Source organism: Biomphalaria glabrata, chromosome 3 (genome assembly GCF_947242115.1).
Source record: "Biomphalaria glabrata chromosome 3, xgBioGlab47.1, whole genome shotgun sequence".
Taxonomy (NCBI): Eukaryota; Metazoa; Mollusca; class Gastropoda; family Planorbidae; genus Biomphalaria; species Biomphalaria glabrata.
The window spans coordinates 46,637,629-46,650,724 of record NC_074713.1 but is presented as its reverse complement, the minus strand read 5'-3'; the positions used below and the strand labels follow the sequence as shown (position 1 = coordinate 46,650,724).

Genomic DNA, 13,096 nt, shown 5'->3' with positions numbered 1-13,096 from the left:
TCGTTGTCATCAATGGTACAATGCCTCATAAGACATGGAAGATCTAATTCCATTGCCGAATAGTATAGGTAAGAGATATAGGCCTTTGCAATATTGCAGTTTGCTTAACAACTGAGTGAAGACGAAGTTTTCACACTTTCTGCCAATGTCTGCCGGGCAAAGACGTACTACGTTATAGGCATGGTTATAGACCTACTACCATAGAGTCTATAGTCGTTAGGGCTAGGACGTTCTCAAAACATAAGATCTATAAGATACAAAATAAAGTAATTCTTAATTTTGTAACAGCAGTAAACGCCTAGATCTAGAGAATCTACTAATAATGGTACGGTTCTAGATAAACTAGATCTATCTTAGAGTATATTTAGATCTATTTGGCCGAAAAATTAAATTGTGGGATGACCGCTGAACTATATATAGGTCCTACTGGACACTTAAAACAGAAGTATCGAAACAAAACAGTAAACTGTATAATACTCATACAAATAAATCATTTAAAACTATTTAGAATCTGTTTTTTTTTACAATTAATCTCAATGGATTTATAGATTTATAATATGCATACACTACGTATATATCTATGAACATAGATCTAGTTCTATATTAGATCTAAATTTAATTTTTAATTTTACATTTTATTGTTAGAAATTATTAGTTACCGCTAAAGCGGAAGTCCGTAGTTTTTAATGTTCATGACAAAGCTTTTGCAACGACCAAAACATGAGTTCTATAGGCACTGGGGTAAAAAAAGAATAATTTTACTCTATTATATAGAGTTTAGAGCAAAACATTAACAAACATAATATAAAATTACTTGCGTAAATATTGAAGTGACATTCAAATATTTAGATATAGATCTACACGTAGAATCTAGTGATAATAAATTCTAGACCAATCTATTCTAATGAATGATGGACATGGTCCGGGGCTTCGGGCACAGACATTGAATTGAATCACATTGAATTTGATTGATTGAATTAATTGATGATTGATTCAATCTAAATCTAATAATCACACCGAGTTGACTGACTTACGGTAGTGACAGTGACACCCGTCGTCTCTGTCTGTGACTCTCACTCAGACTCAGTCTTACTAGAACTCAGGAGCTTAGAATACTTAGACTTAGATCTAGATCTAATAAAAATCTAATTACTAATTAGCGAACTTAATTTTTTAAGTCTAAGTGACAATCTCTCAGGATTGGCTTCTAGTTCTTCATCTATTAAATATGTTCTAGAATGTCTAGATCTAGTTTCCTAATTACTAAATTAGCCTAATACTTTAGAATTTAGTTTTTAATACTTTTTTTGTTGTCTATCACTGACTCTGACTATCACACTATCAGTAGTTCTTAGTCTTAGACTATCTAGTTCTAGACTAGATTTTATATCTTACTACTATTATATTGTCTAAACTCTTAACTAGTCTTAACTAGAATCTAATCTAGTAATCTAGTTGATTTATATTTATTTATAGATTCTATTAATTCTATAATTTTGTTTTTAGATAAGATCTAGATCTATATAGATCTAAATTAAATATCCACATTCTAGAATAAGAATCTAGATCTAGTACAAATAAAGAAATCATACTTTCTCTTTGTAGTATAGCTATATCATACATATATCTAGATCACCAACACTAGATTACTCTTCTCTTGACTAAATCTAGAACTGTAGAATTAGTAGAGCAAGATTAGTGCTTCATTCAAATCAAAGAGGAGCAGCGTTTTTTACAACAGTATTTTTGTTTTGTCAACGCATTTCTGGGATATTTTGAAGCCAAAAATATTTATAATGATAAAAACAAATCAATGTTAGCCAAACTTTGATTGAATTGAAGTAATCACTGGAACTACACAGCAAGACTTTTTTTAAAAATTTGAGAAGATGCTTTAAATTATTGATTTATATATATTATTTATATATATTTATGCTTTTATCCTGCTATGGCAAATCTTAGTGTTGGGACTAGTAAACATTGCCCTCGAGGAATGTCACCTGAGAATGCAGACATGTTCTTCAAAACTACATTCTCAGTCAAGAAGCCTCAACAATACACTGTTTTTTTATAACTCCTTTGTGGAACAAAAACTATATATGGAGAGCTGCCTAATCTGGAAACTACTGTGTAGTTCATCTCAGTCATGTGAACCCTCCAACATATAAATGAGGATGAAGAATTGAGGCAGACAAGAAAACAACTAATGGTAGAAGGGTGATAATGACTGGAGTGTCTTCCTGTTTGAGAAATGACACAAAAGAATGAATATGACGAGTATATATTATAGATCATCTTTCTATATATTCTAAATAGATGCTTTTTCTGATGTAACAACACATCTTTATGATAAAGGAGACCTCCAGAAAATTTATATGATGAGAGAAATATGAATCTCACTAACCTGATTAGATCTCAAATTTTATTTTTAAAATATATGCAGAATATTTGGCTTTCTGTTTGATTGCTACTTTAAGGACAACCCAGAATTTTTTTTTCCAAACCTTTATAAAATTATGATTTCAGCAGTAAAAATAGCCTTTTTTTTTAGATGACATGACTTACATACTAGTGATGTTTGTAATATAGTGTTAGTATTAACTATAAAATTTTATATAGGCCTTTTTGCCTAAGGCTAAGAGACAAAGATAGAATATTATCGAGATCTACATTTACTTAGATTAAGATATATTAGGATTCTAAATCTGTTAAATTAAAAAATACTTCAAGGTTTATGTTATTGAAATAGTTTTTGTTTTTGAAATACTATTATAACTGATAGGCTGTATCCTGGATTATTCTCAAATTTTTTCCAAATATTTTTTTTTTCAGTCTCAGGTTGTTAGCTTGACTGGTTTTAATTTAAAATGTATGATTAGAATTTTTTTTCAATAGCAATTTCATTTTTTTATTCTTTCCAGTATGATTTATCTGCATCACAGTTTTCTCCTGATGGAAGAGTTTTTCAGGTGGAATATGCACAAAAAGCAGTTGAAAACAGCGGGTAAGTTATAGTTCTCCTTAACAAATATTTATGAGTTAAAAAAGCAAAAACAAAACAAAAAAAAAAAACTAATCTGCAGGAAGGGACAGTCAACATAATAGAAAGCACTATTTATTGTACCTAGTTAATAGTTGTAGTGTGTGATAAGTATTTTGTTTTGTTTGTGTAAAAAATGCTATTTTAGGCTGAATGGCATTAAAGTTTTGGTGCAGTGTTTTCATTTTATGTTTTTCTGTTCAGGCAGTATCATGAAAAAATTATTGTATCTTCAACTTTGTATACCTATCCTAAACAGTATCTAAAAAAAATAACAAATATGTTGGGGGGCGAGGACTGGATTACTATCTGTAGCATGTATGATGAGCCTGAAAATATTGTTTTTGTTATTAACTATGAAAGATTTACATTCCTTTGGTTATGTACTCCCATTGTTAGTATGTGAACAGTATGCAGGATATGTGTTGTCTAAATGGTTGGAATTTTTCTGAAGAACAAGAAGAGATTTGTGAGTGTTGAGGTTTAGTGATGTTTTCAAGAGAATGAAAGCTGGTACTTTGCTGTGGTTATGTTTTCTTAGGTTTTCTTTCTTGGTACAACTGGAATAGTATTGATACTATAGCAATTAATTAGTAATCTGGATCATTCATATTTTTTGGTCCTATTTACCTTGTTGCTATGATTTTACTGATTTTACACTTGTGTATTAGACAGAACATTTAAATAGGGCAATATTGGGTTCTAAGTTCCTTAGCTGTGTTGACATAGCCTAAAGTAGATTATCTTAAATAAATTATGTGAATCCTCTGTTGCACTGTCTTAGTTTGTGATGATTTATTGTAAATACTTACTGTAAATCTACTTTTAGGATTCAGTATTCACTCTCAGGGTATTTTGTTTATATTTCATACAGAACAGCCATTGGCATACGCGGAAAAGATGGTGTGGTGTTTGGTGTTGAAAAACTGATAACTTCTAAATTATATGAAACTGGTGATAATAAAAGGATTCTTAACATTGACAGACACATTGGAGCAGTAAGGAAATCATCTAGATACAACAAAAAAACAACAACTTTCTAAATAAAATTATTTATATTAAAAAAAATATTTATAACAATTCATTTATTTAAGTTAGTGTAAGTTGATTTAACATATTACCCTACATATCAGTAATACCTTATAATTTATACTAACTTAAGGACACTCCTAACATTTTACCAGGTATATTACCTTTTAGATACCTTATAATTTATAGTTAATAAAAAGCACTGTTGTTGTTGTTGTTTTTTCTTAGGCTGTTGCAGGTTTAAATGCTGATGCCCGCCATCTCATAGATAGAGCCAGATCAGAAGCATCAAATTATAGAAATAGCTATGGGGATGCTATTCCCTTACAGGTATGTATATTGTCAGTAACATATTCCTTTACATTGGAAATTTATGTGTAATGTATATTTTCTTTTTAAGGCATTCTTTATATAAATAAAATAATTTCTTGTAAGAATTTTTGTAGTTTAAATATGTCTATAAAACCAAATAACCTAACTCAATATTATCAATATGCTTCTTTGTTTTAGCTTCTGTCTGAACGTGTCTCTGGTTATGTTCATGCACACACATTGTACAGTTCTGTTAGACCGTTTGGAGTTAGCCTCATCATTGGTTCAATGGAGAGGGATGGTCCTCAAATGTATCTAGTTGAACCTTCTGGAGTGTCCTGGGTACTTAATTTTTTTATGCATAAAAAAAACAAACCATTTTTAAATTTCAGTTTGATATACACATTTTTTTTTTTTTTTGTGTGTGCTTTTATTTCAACTTTTATTTTTTGAAAGGGTTATTATGGATGTGCTGTGGGCAAGGCCAAACAGAATGCAAAAACAGAAATTGAAAAATTAAAAGTAAGTTTAATGTAAAAAAAAAAATTGTTTATGTCAACCATGCATAAGTCTGATTGATGAAATTCTTGTTATTAAACACCAAAGTCCTAAGCAGGACACACACAAGACAAGGCTTATCTGTAAAGGATGTGGTCAGCCTCACATACCTTTCCCAGACCCTTGGCGCTTAAATGGAGGCTTCACAGCTACTTCATAGGATATGTTGTGGAGAGGCTATGTACTGGCTTAAGAGACTAGAGATAAAAAGAAAAAGTAAAGTATACTTTTCAGATTTTGTGATCTGTTGGGCAGATTTAGAAATGGTCCTCTGTTTCTATGGCTTACGATAACAAGGGTGTCATGTGGCCATCACAATGATCAACTGCCTTTACTTTCCCCAACTAATGTCATGTACCCATTAGAGACTCAAGGGTGTCATAAAAATCTTGAAACTATGGTTTCAGAAGTTAAGTGCTTTACCACTCATCCACCACGCCACTCTTTCATTGTTACATTGCTAGCCGATGGTGTCTACATACAAATGCTGCCACATGCTTCTGACTGACATTTGTCTCCTGTAGTCAGCTGACTCCTGAATAGTGATGGTGTTTCATCCCATTAAATCTGTCAGCATGGATATGATGTGAGTTTTGGCGTTTGGACTGCCCATTACTTGCAAGTTCACCGCCCATGCTTTCTCCCAGCATTGGGGATATCATTCCATCCTGCAAATGGAAAAGATCCTCTCTTGACATGTAAAATGCTACAGTTTAAAAGTCTTCAGCAGACCAATGTTAGCTCTTTGTTACTAAATAAATATCTTACTCAAAACAATAAGCTGGCCCATTGTTGGAAAGTACTTTTAATTTAATGAATGATATAGCATTTTACCAAAATGAAAAAGAACCATCAATAGAAATTTCCAGATCAATGAGGAACACAGTTAAATAAGATTGCACGAAGGAGATCTTGTGCAAAGTTGCAATTTTCCAAAAATTTCTGACGATCTATTTTAGTCTGAAAAAAAAAAATGTATATTTTCAGAGCTATTTTTTTCTAAAGAATTTTAAAAACAAAAGGTGTCATATTTTTATAAAAGTTTTTATCTCCAAAGAGCACTTTATCACATAAAGCTTTCAAAGTCATTGATGGTTCTGGCAGTGGTATTCTGGAAAAAAAAAAGGTTTTTGAATCGCAATCATTGCCAAGAAACATCATGAAGCAGAAAATCTTATAACATTTTTAGATTGTCGATTTGATTTGCTTGAATAAAATTATACTTCACTGGGGTATCAGCAAACTTGAAAATGACATTGCCTGTTTATGTAACCCTTTTTATTTTACCTTCTATATATAGTAGATAATGATATCCTTTTCATTTTATTTTTTTTTCAGATGAAAGACATGTCCATTAAAGACCTTGTTAAAGAAGTAGCAAAAATGTGAGTTCATTTTTTGAATTCTGCTACAATGTCTATTTTTTGTTTTTTCTGTTGATTTTCAAGGATTTAGACCTACTGCAGTGTTAATATCTAACACAGTTTAGTTGTTGACTTTGTGAGTCAGTTGTCACAGTTTTTATATTGAAAATGTATTATTTTTTCTTTTCAATATTTCCTTTTTAGCATTTACGTGGTACATGATGAAGTCAAAGATAAATCTTTTGAGCTGGAACTTAGTTGGGTCGGTGATAGTAAGTATTTTCTTTCTTTGTAGCATTTTTTAAATGTATACTTTTGTAATAGCTTCCTTAAACATCATGACATATGATTAGAGTTTGTAAAATGTTTGTTTTTTTCCCCTCATTCAGTTACTGACAACAAACATGTTCTTGTCCCCCCTGAAGTCTTTGTGGAAGCTGAGAAATATGCTAAGGTTTGTATTTTTTAAATCATATTTTTTTTTTGTTTATTAATTACTGAAAGCTGTACATGCTTGTGAAAGTTTAAATGTTGTAGTCTTGAAAGGCTGATTTAATCCATTGAGAATAATAGATCATGGCTGAGTGTATGATGATGGAGAACTGGACAAATAAGTCTTGCAGTAGGCAAACTGCAGGAACTGTCTCTAGATAGATTAATAGTTTGAGCTGGAAAGAATTGAAAACCTTCATTAATATCTTCACAATACCTCCATTTTGCATGCCAGGGTCTGTTGAGGATTAAGGCTTTATGCAGTATGCATATGTATATTTTGTGAAATGTGATGCCCTGACATACTATTAGTATTCTGTCAGTAGCGTCTACATGACTCACACAAAGGGTCTACACTTCTGGTTCACTCACAATTTAAGCAAGGCAGACACTGAATGAAATAATGAGACTATAGTAAGACAGTAATCGTTCCAGTGTGGGTTGTGTGGCTTAGAGGCCAAAACTGCTTGGCCACTAAACAAATTTGAATCCCAACAAACCTTTTTCCAGATATCCCCTCCCCCCACTGGTCCACAAAAGAGATTGGACCATAGCACACTGAGCATGCTGTAAGCATGAAAGTTGTGCTATATAAAAGAAAATTTTTCTCCAGTTTTAAAACATTTTTTGACTTCTTTGTTGCTGACATGTGTTGTTTGTTACCAAGTCATGTCTCATGCTTTGGTCAAGACTTGTTTTTTTTCTCCTTATTTTCATGAAATCTTGCGCTACTACTATATGCTACATGATTAATCCCACGTAAACATTAGAGACTAAGTTCAGGTGTTTTAGTATTGTCATCCATATTTGCAACACATGTGTTGTATATCCAGCATTAGAACTGTTATAACCCTATTGGCGTCGAAAAAGGGTTAACTATAGGCTCAGCTGACACACACGTGAATCACTCAGGTCAGCGGGGCCATGGACAAGGGACAGTACTACGATTACACGATTACACGCAAATATGACCAATGTTATGGTCATGTGATCGAAAGCCTGCGTGTACGAGGACACAGTGTGTAGGAAAGCGGCAGTTCAAGACCGGAGAGCGTCGAGACCGGGACTGTTAGTCGGCTATGAAGTCGGTCCTGGTCGAGTCCTCATGTGTTGATGTACAAGTCCAGAAAGAGAGACAGTAGAGTTTTGTACGGTGATGTACAGAGTGACATTTTAGTTGTTGATGTGTTTGATGCCAATTGTCTAGTATTGGCTGTTACCTACTTATTCACTCATTATTAAAGTACCCGATATTGTGAAGCTCTTGTTGTCAAGTTCTTGATGTGTTGATGTGTTGTGTTGAGTTTTAGCAGTGTTTACGGAAGGCCTGATGATTAGGAGAGAGAGAATCGTACCACTGGTGTCTTGAAGTGGGATTTCCTATGGCTTCTGTAAAACTGCTAGATGAACTGAATCTGAAAGAACTGAAACAAGAGCTGAAATGGCGAGGACTGAAGTACTACGAAAGGAACAACGAAACTCTTAAAGAACGTCTCCGGCAAGCCCTGGTGGATGAAGAGGAAGATCCGAACACGTTCCTCTTTGAACTCGAACCTGATGTGGTAGAGCTCTTGATCACATTTCAAAAACAGATGTTGGCTGGCTTTCAGAATGTGATCAAGGGTGACTCGCAGAAAGAGACAGGTGAAGAAACAAGAGAAGAGACCAATAGCTCAACCAACGCTTTTGCTGTAGACGTACCTGATCTGAGTGCCTCCATCAGCCAGACAGAACATGACAACGTTGTGTCTTTCCCCAAGCTCGTAGCTGAGGACATTAAAGACATCTGTCAATCTGTCAGTGCTGATGAGAGGAACTCGAATCCTGGTGGCTGCACCCAGCTGTTTGGCAAGAACTTTGTGTGTCGAGCTTTGCAGGGAGAACGCCAACTCCAAGGAACCCATCGGCAAGGTCTGCACCCAGCAGACGTTTGTCCAGCTGACGAGACCAGAGTGAGAAGCCCTGGTGATGGTGAAGTAAGTGAACTGGAGCCTGATGCTGAAGATGAGGGACCTTCGCAAGTGGAGTGCTGCCAACTTGCTCCACTAGTTTGCCCTCCGGGCAAGCCTGAAGATGATGTTAGCCACAATGTCCCCTCCTGTGAACCTGAAACCCAAACCCCAAGTCTTTCTCTTCAAAGCCCTATGAAGAGACCTGTTAGACCAACGATCTTGGTGACCCCAGTCCTGACATCTTATCCCTCCCCATGTGCTGGCTGGCTGCCTTCAGTAGTGAGCGACCAAAGAAGGCGATGGTTGCTGAATCCAAAGTGCATGGCGATGCAACCACGACGTCTGTGCAACCAGGTGAAGGTCAACTGGAGCAGAAGGAGAAAGAGACATACGCAGTATACAACACAGATGGCTCCATCGAGATGGCAATATAAGCCTATTGTCGCCCCCACCGATAAACCTCCTCCTGCATCGATTCACCTCCACTGCCCATGTCGTGTGATAGATTTTGTCCGGGACGGACAAATCTGAGAAGGGGGCAGTGTTATAACCCTATTGGCGTCGAAAAAGGGTTAACTATAGGCTCAGCTGACACACACGTGAATCACTCAGGTCAGCGGGGCCATGGACAAGGGACAGTACTACGATTACACGATTACACGCAAATATGACCAATGTTATGGTCATGTGATCGAAAGCCTGCGTGTACGAGGACACAGTGTGTAGGAAAGCGGCAGTTCAAGACCGGAGAGCGTCGAGACCGGGACTGTTAGTCGGCTATGAAGTCGGTCCTGGTCGAGTCCTCATGTGTTGATGTACAAGTCCAGAAAGAGAGACAGTAGAGTTTTGTACGGTGATGTACAGAGTGACATTTTAGTTGTTGATGTGTTTGATGCCAATTGTCTAGTATTGGCTGTTACCTACTTATTCACTCATTATTAAAGTACCCGATATTGTGAAGCTCTTGTTGTCAAGTTCTTGATGTGTTGATGTGTTGTGTTGAGTTTTAGCAGTGTTTACGGAAGGCCTGATGATTAGGAGAGAGAGAATCGTAACAGAACAGTAGGAAAAGAAACATGAGACAGAAAACATGGGTTCATTGAATAAAACTTTTCATCATTACATTTTATTTTATGAGACTTTTAGTGCTCTGAAAGTTTCCTTTCTGGTGTTTACTTTCTCACCAGTTTCATTCCAGTTGTTGTGATTGTACCAATAACATTTATACATCCATCAGTCAACAAAATGACATCATAAAGAATGGAAAAGAACATTTTGTGTCATGTACAACAAAATATGAGCAATTCTTTAGATTAGTTTCAAATACAAAACATTACCAACTCATTTTTTTTATTTTTTTATTTCAGGAGGCACTGGAAGAGTCAGATGATTCAGATGATGAAGATCTTTGAACAAATGTCTATTAGGAAAATGTTTAATTTCTGACATGTATGACAGTTTGAATGCAACATTACATTTTTAAAACATTTGTGCGCGTAAATATGACAATGTAAAACAACAACAGTTCAGAAAGTTTTCTTTTCTAACTTAAAAAAGAAATTAGATTTTTTTTCTAATTATCCCAATTTTTTAAAAAGAAATTTAAAATTAATAATGTTTACTTTTCCTTCTTCAGTCAAAAAAAAAGTAAATATAAAAAAAGTCTAAATTTACTTGAGACTTGCTACATAATACTGTGTGCATTGTTACACCCAACTCATTATCATCACACCTTGTTTTGTCCATTACATTGAATACTTTTTTTTTTGTGAAGTCTATTTCATATTTGAAATAAAAATGAAATCATGTGACCTTTTTGTCTTTGCAGTTTATGTTTTAACTTTAAACTTAAAATTAGTTATTCAAATAATTTGTCTTGTGCCTGTTTGTTGGGGAATAGCTGACTTTTTTTTGTTTTAAAGCAAACTATTTGAGGTTTCTGTGTAAGCAATAATGTTAACTTCATTGTATTTCTTTTTTAAATTTGGTCTCTTATTATTGTGATAAGTTCTGTTAGAAATTTAAAAAAATATTCTCAGATCTCCCTCAAGCAATGTGGGATCAACAATCATGACCCGGGGGAAATGCCCATGGTTGCAAAATATGGTGCAGAGCTCAGGTGTCTAGCATTTTTCTGCATTCTGAGCTTCAGAATTTCTTTCTCCTGGTGTCTACACTTCCTTCTCTCATAGCAAGAAGAGTGGATATCAAAAATGTTAAATAAAGGGGTGAGGTCGGCCAACATTGAACAAGTTTTCTTGAGCATACTCCCAGGTCTAATTAACTCTTTTTTAAATAATAAGGAAGGTAGCACTACCCGATAATATTTTGCAAGGAACATTTGAGGTAATATAGCTATGTATTTTTGTGATAGTCCTTATCACCATAAAGATGCCAAGTCAGAAGAATTTTGACCATTTTTCTAAGAAATTTGCAAAGTCATGAAATGTCATCTTCAAAGTGTTCTGAGTCAGTATTGTTGCAGATGCCTCTTGCAAAAAGTGTATACATCTTAAAAGGTCCTTCTTAGTAGATGAAACAATGTCTCCTGCTTAAATTTTTTTTTTAAATGTCATTTTACTTCGTTAATATTTAAACATCAATTGATAATTATACTAAAAATATAATTTAAAAAATTTCTCCTGAAAATAAATTTACTAGCTTGGCATACTCCCCCCCCCCCGCCCTCTTTTGTCAGGACATGGCACCCCTCCCCCTTTTTTTTTTCATCTTATCAGGGTCACAGTCTACAGTTGAATAATGGGTGATAAATTGAAAATGATCGCCGTAGACTATAATTTTACTTGGCTACAACTTGTGTTCCTTTCTTGTGCACTATGAAAATTCTTTGACGGAACAGTTAGTTTCATCTTTGGAGGTCATGCTTAATTAAAACATAACTTAAACCTAATCATTCAAGTTTCCATATGATCTTGTTCCTTTCTTGTGCACTATGAAAATTCTTTGACGGAACAGTTAGTTTCATCTTTGGAGGTCATGCTTAATTAAAACATAACTTAAACCTAATCATTCAAGTTTCCATATGATCTTGTTCCTTTCTTGTGCACTATGAAAATTCTTTGACGGAACAGTTAGTTTCATCTTTGGAGGTCATGCTTAATTAAAACATAACTTAAACCTAATCATTCAAGTTTCCATATGATCTTGTTCCTTTCTTGTGCACTATGAAAATTCTTTGATGGAACAGTTAGTTACATCTTTGGAGGTCATGCTTAATTAAAACATAACTTAAACCTAATCATTCAAGTTTCCATATGATCTTTAGTAACCGAGCCTCGCTCGGATGAATAATTTGTTAAGGAAGGATATATACCCGAAGTCATTTTGGGAATATTGTTGCAATTACGAAAATGAAAGATCGGGTAAAGACTATCAATCCGAAGAGTTGCTTTTTCGTTCTGTCAGTTCTAAATGTAATTGTACATGGCGATTAGAACAGAAAGTCCCCCCCCCCCCCAACAGTAGGCATATAGAAAACCACAGCTCACGTCTTAACGTTTTACATTGCTTCTTTCGTGTAAAACTATTGGACTATTATAGGCTTGGAAGAAAGTATTTGCAGTATAACTCTAAAATGGTTACTTTCTGACATTTAATATGGCACTTCTTATGGTCCGACAGTTGCACTGGGTAGGGCACGTATCCCGTATGGGAGACGAACGTATGCCAAAGGCAGTCTTTTTTTTTTTTTGTGAGCTAAAAAGGTGGTCGACGTAACAGAGGCGCTCCACGGAAATTCTTCAAAGACCAGCTTAAGCGTCAACTTTCCTTGGCTGACATAGAAGAGAGCCCCTGGTTGTATGCGGCCTCCGAACGAGACAGCTGGAGGTCTCTCACGAAGGCCGCGGGATACACATCTGAGACCAAAAGAAAGTCTGCTGCCGAGAACAAACGCAGACGGCGAAAAGAAAATCTAAATCGACCACCTGCGGACAATTGCTATGCTTGCTGTGGATGTGGCAAAATATGTTGGTCACAGCTGGGGCTGCGCAGCCACGGGAAATACTGCATTCCTCACTATTCTTCGGACTCGAAGTTCATACCATTTTGCAAGAATATCGCTGTTTGTATTGCGGCCTTTGGTGAAGTCGTTCAAGAAGTCTTAGTTGCTTTCTATAAAGTTCTCATGTCTCAGATCCACATAGAGGGGTTGAGAGAATCACTGGTTGACACTGATTTTTGTAGACAGGCGGAGCGATTTCTTTCGCCACACTCTCGCTTGGAGGCGTCTAAAAGCAGGACTATCCCTGATCACATATCAACCTCTCTTTAAAGCAATGCGTCATTTGATACTATGCTTTTCAGATAAGGTGAAGTTATCTACCACT

General features: G+C 35.2%; 2 protein-coding genes across 2 annotated transcripts in view; one reads left to right on the top strand and one right to left on the bottom strand.

Moving 5' to 3' along the window:
- LOC106073200 (dihydroxyacetone phosphate acyltransferase-like) overlaps positions 1-13,096 on the bottom strand; it is a 73,039-nt gene that overhangs the window by 23,513 nt on the left and 36,430 nt on the right. The window lies entirely within an intron of this gene.
- On the top strand, positions 612-10,558 carry LOC106073199 (proteasome subunit alpha type-3-like). Its single transcript, XM_013233697.2, has 10 exons — positions 612-741; positions 2,922-3,004; positions 3,915-4,038; positions 4,298-4,399; positions 4,580-4,723; positions 4,838-4,903; positions 6,278-6,324; positions 6,508-6,575; positions 6,693-6,757; positions 10,115-10,558. The coding sequence occupies exons 1-10, from the start codon at positions 721-723 to the stop codon at positions 10,157-10,159; spliced, it is 765 nt and encodes a 254-aa protein (XP_013089151.1). The 5' UTR covers positions 612-720; the 3' UTR covers positions 10,160-10,558.

Coding starts and splice junctions, on each gene's coding strand:
- LOC106073199 (XM_013233697.2), top strand. CDS start 721: ATGAGTTCTATAGGCACTGGG. Junction 4,724..4,837: donor AACCTTCTGGAGTGTCCTGG/GTACTTAATTTT, acceptor ATTTTTTGAAAG/GGTTATTATGGATGTGCTGT. Junction 6,325..6,507: donor GTTAAAGAAGTAGCAAAAAT/GTGAGTTCATTT, acceptor TTTCCTTTTTAG/CATTTACGTGGTACATGATG.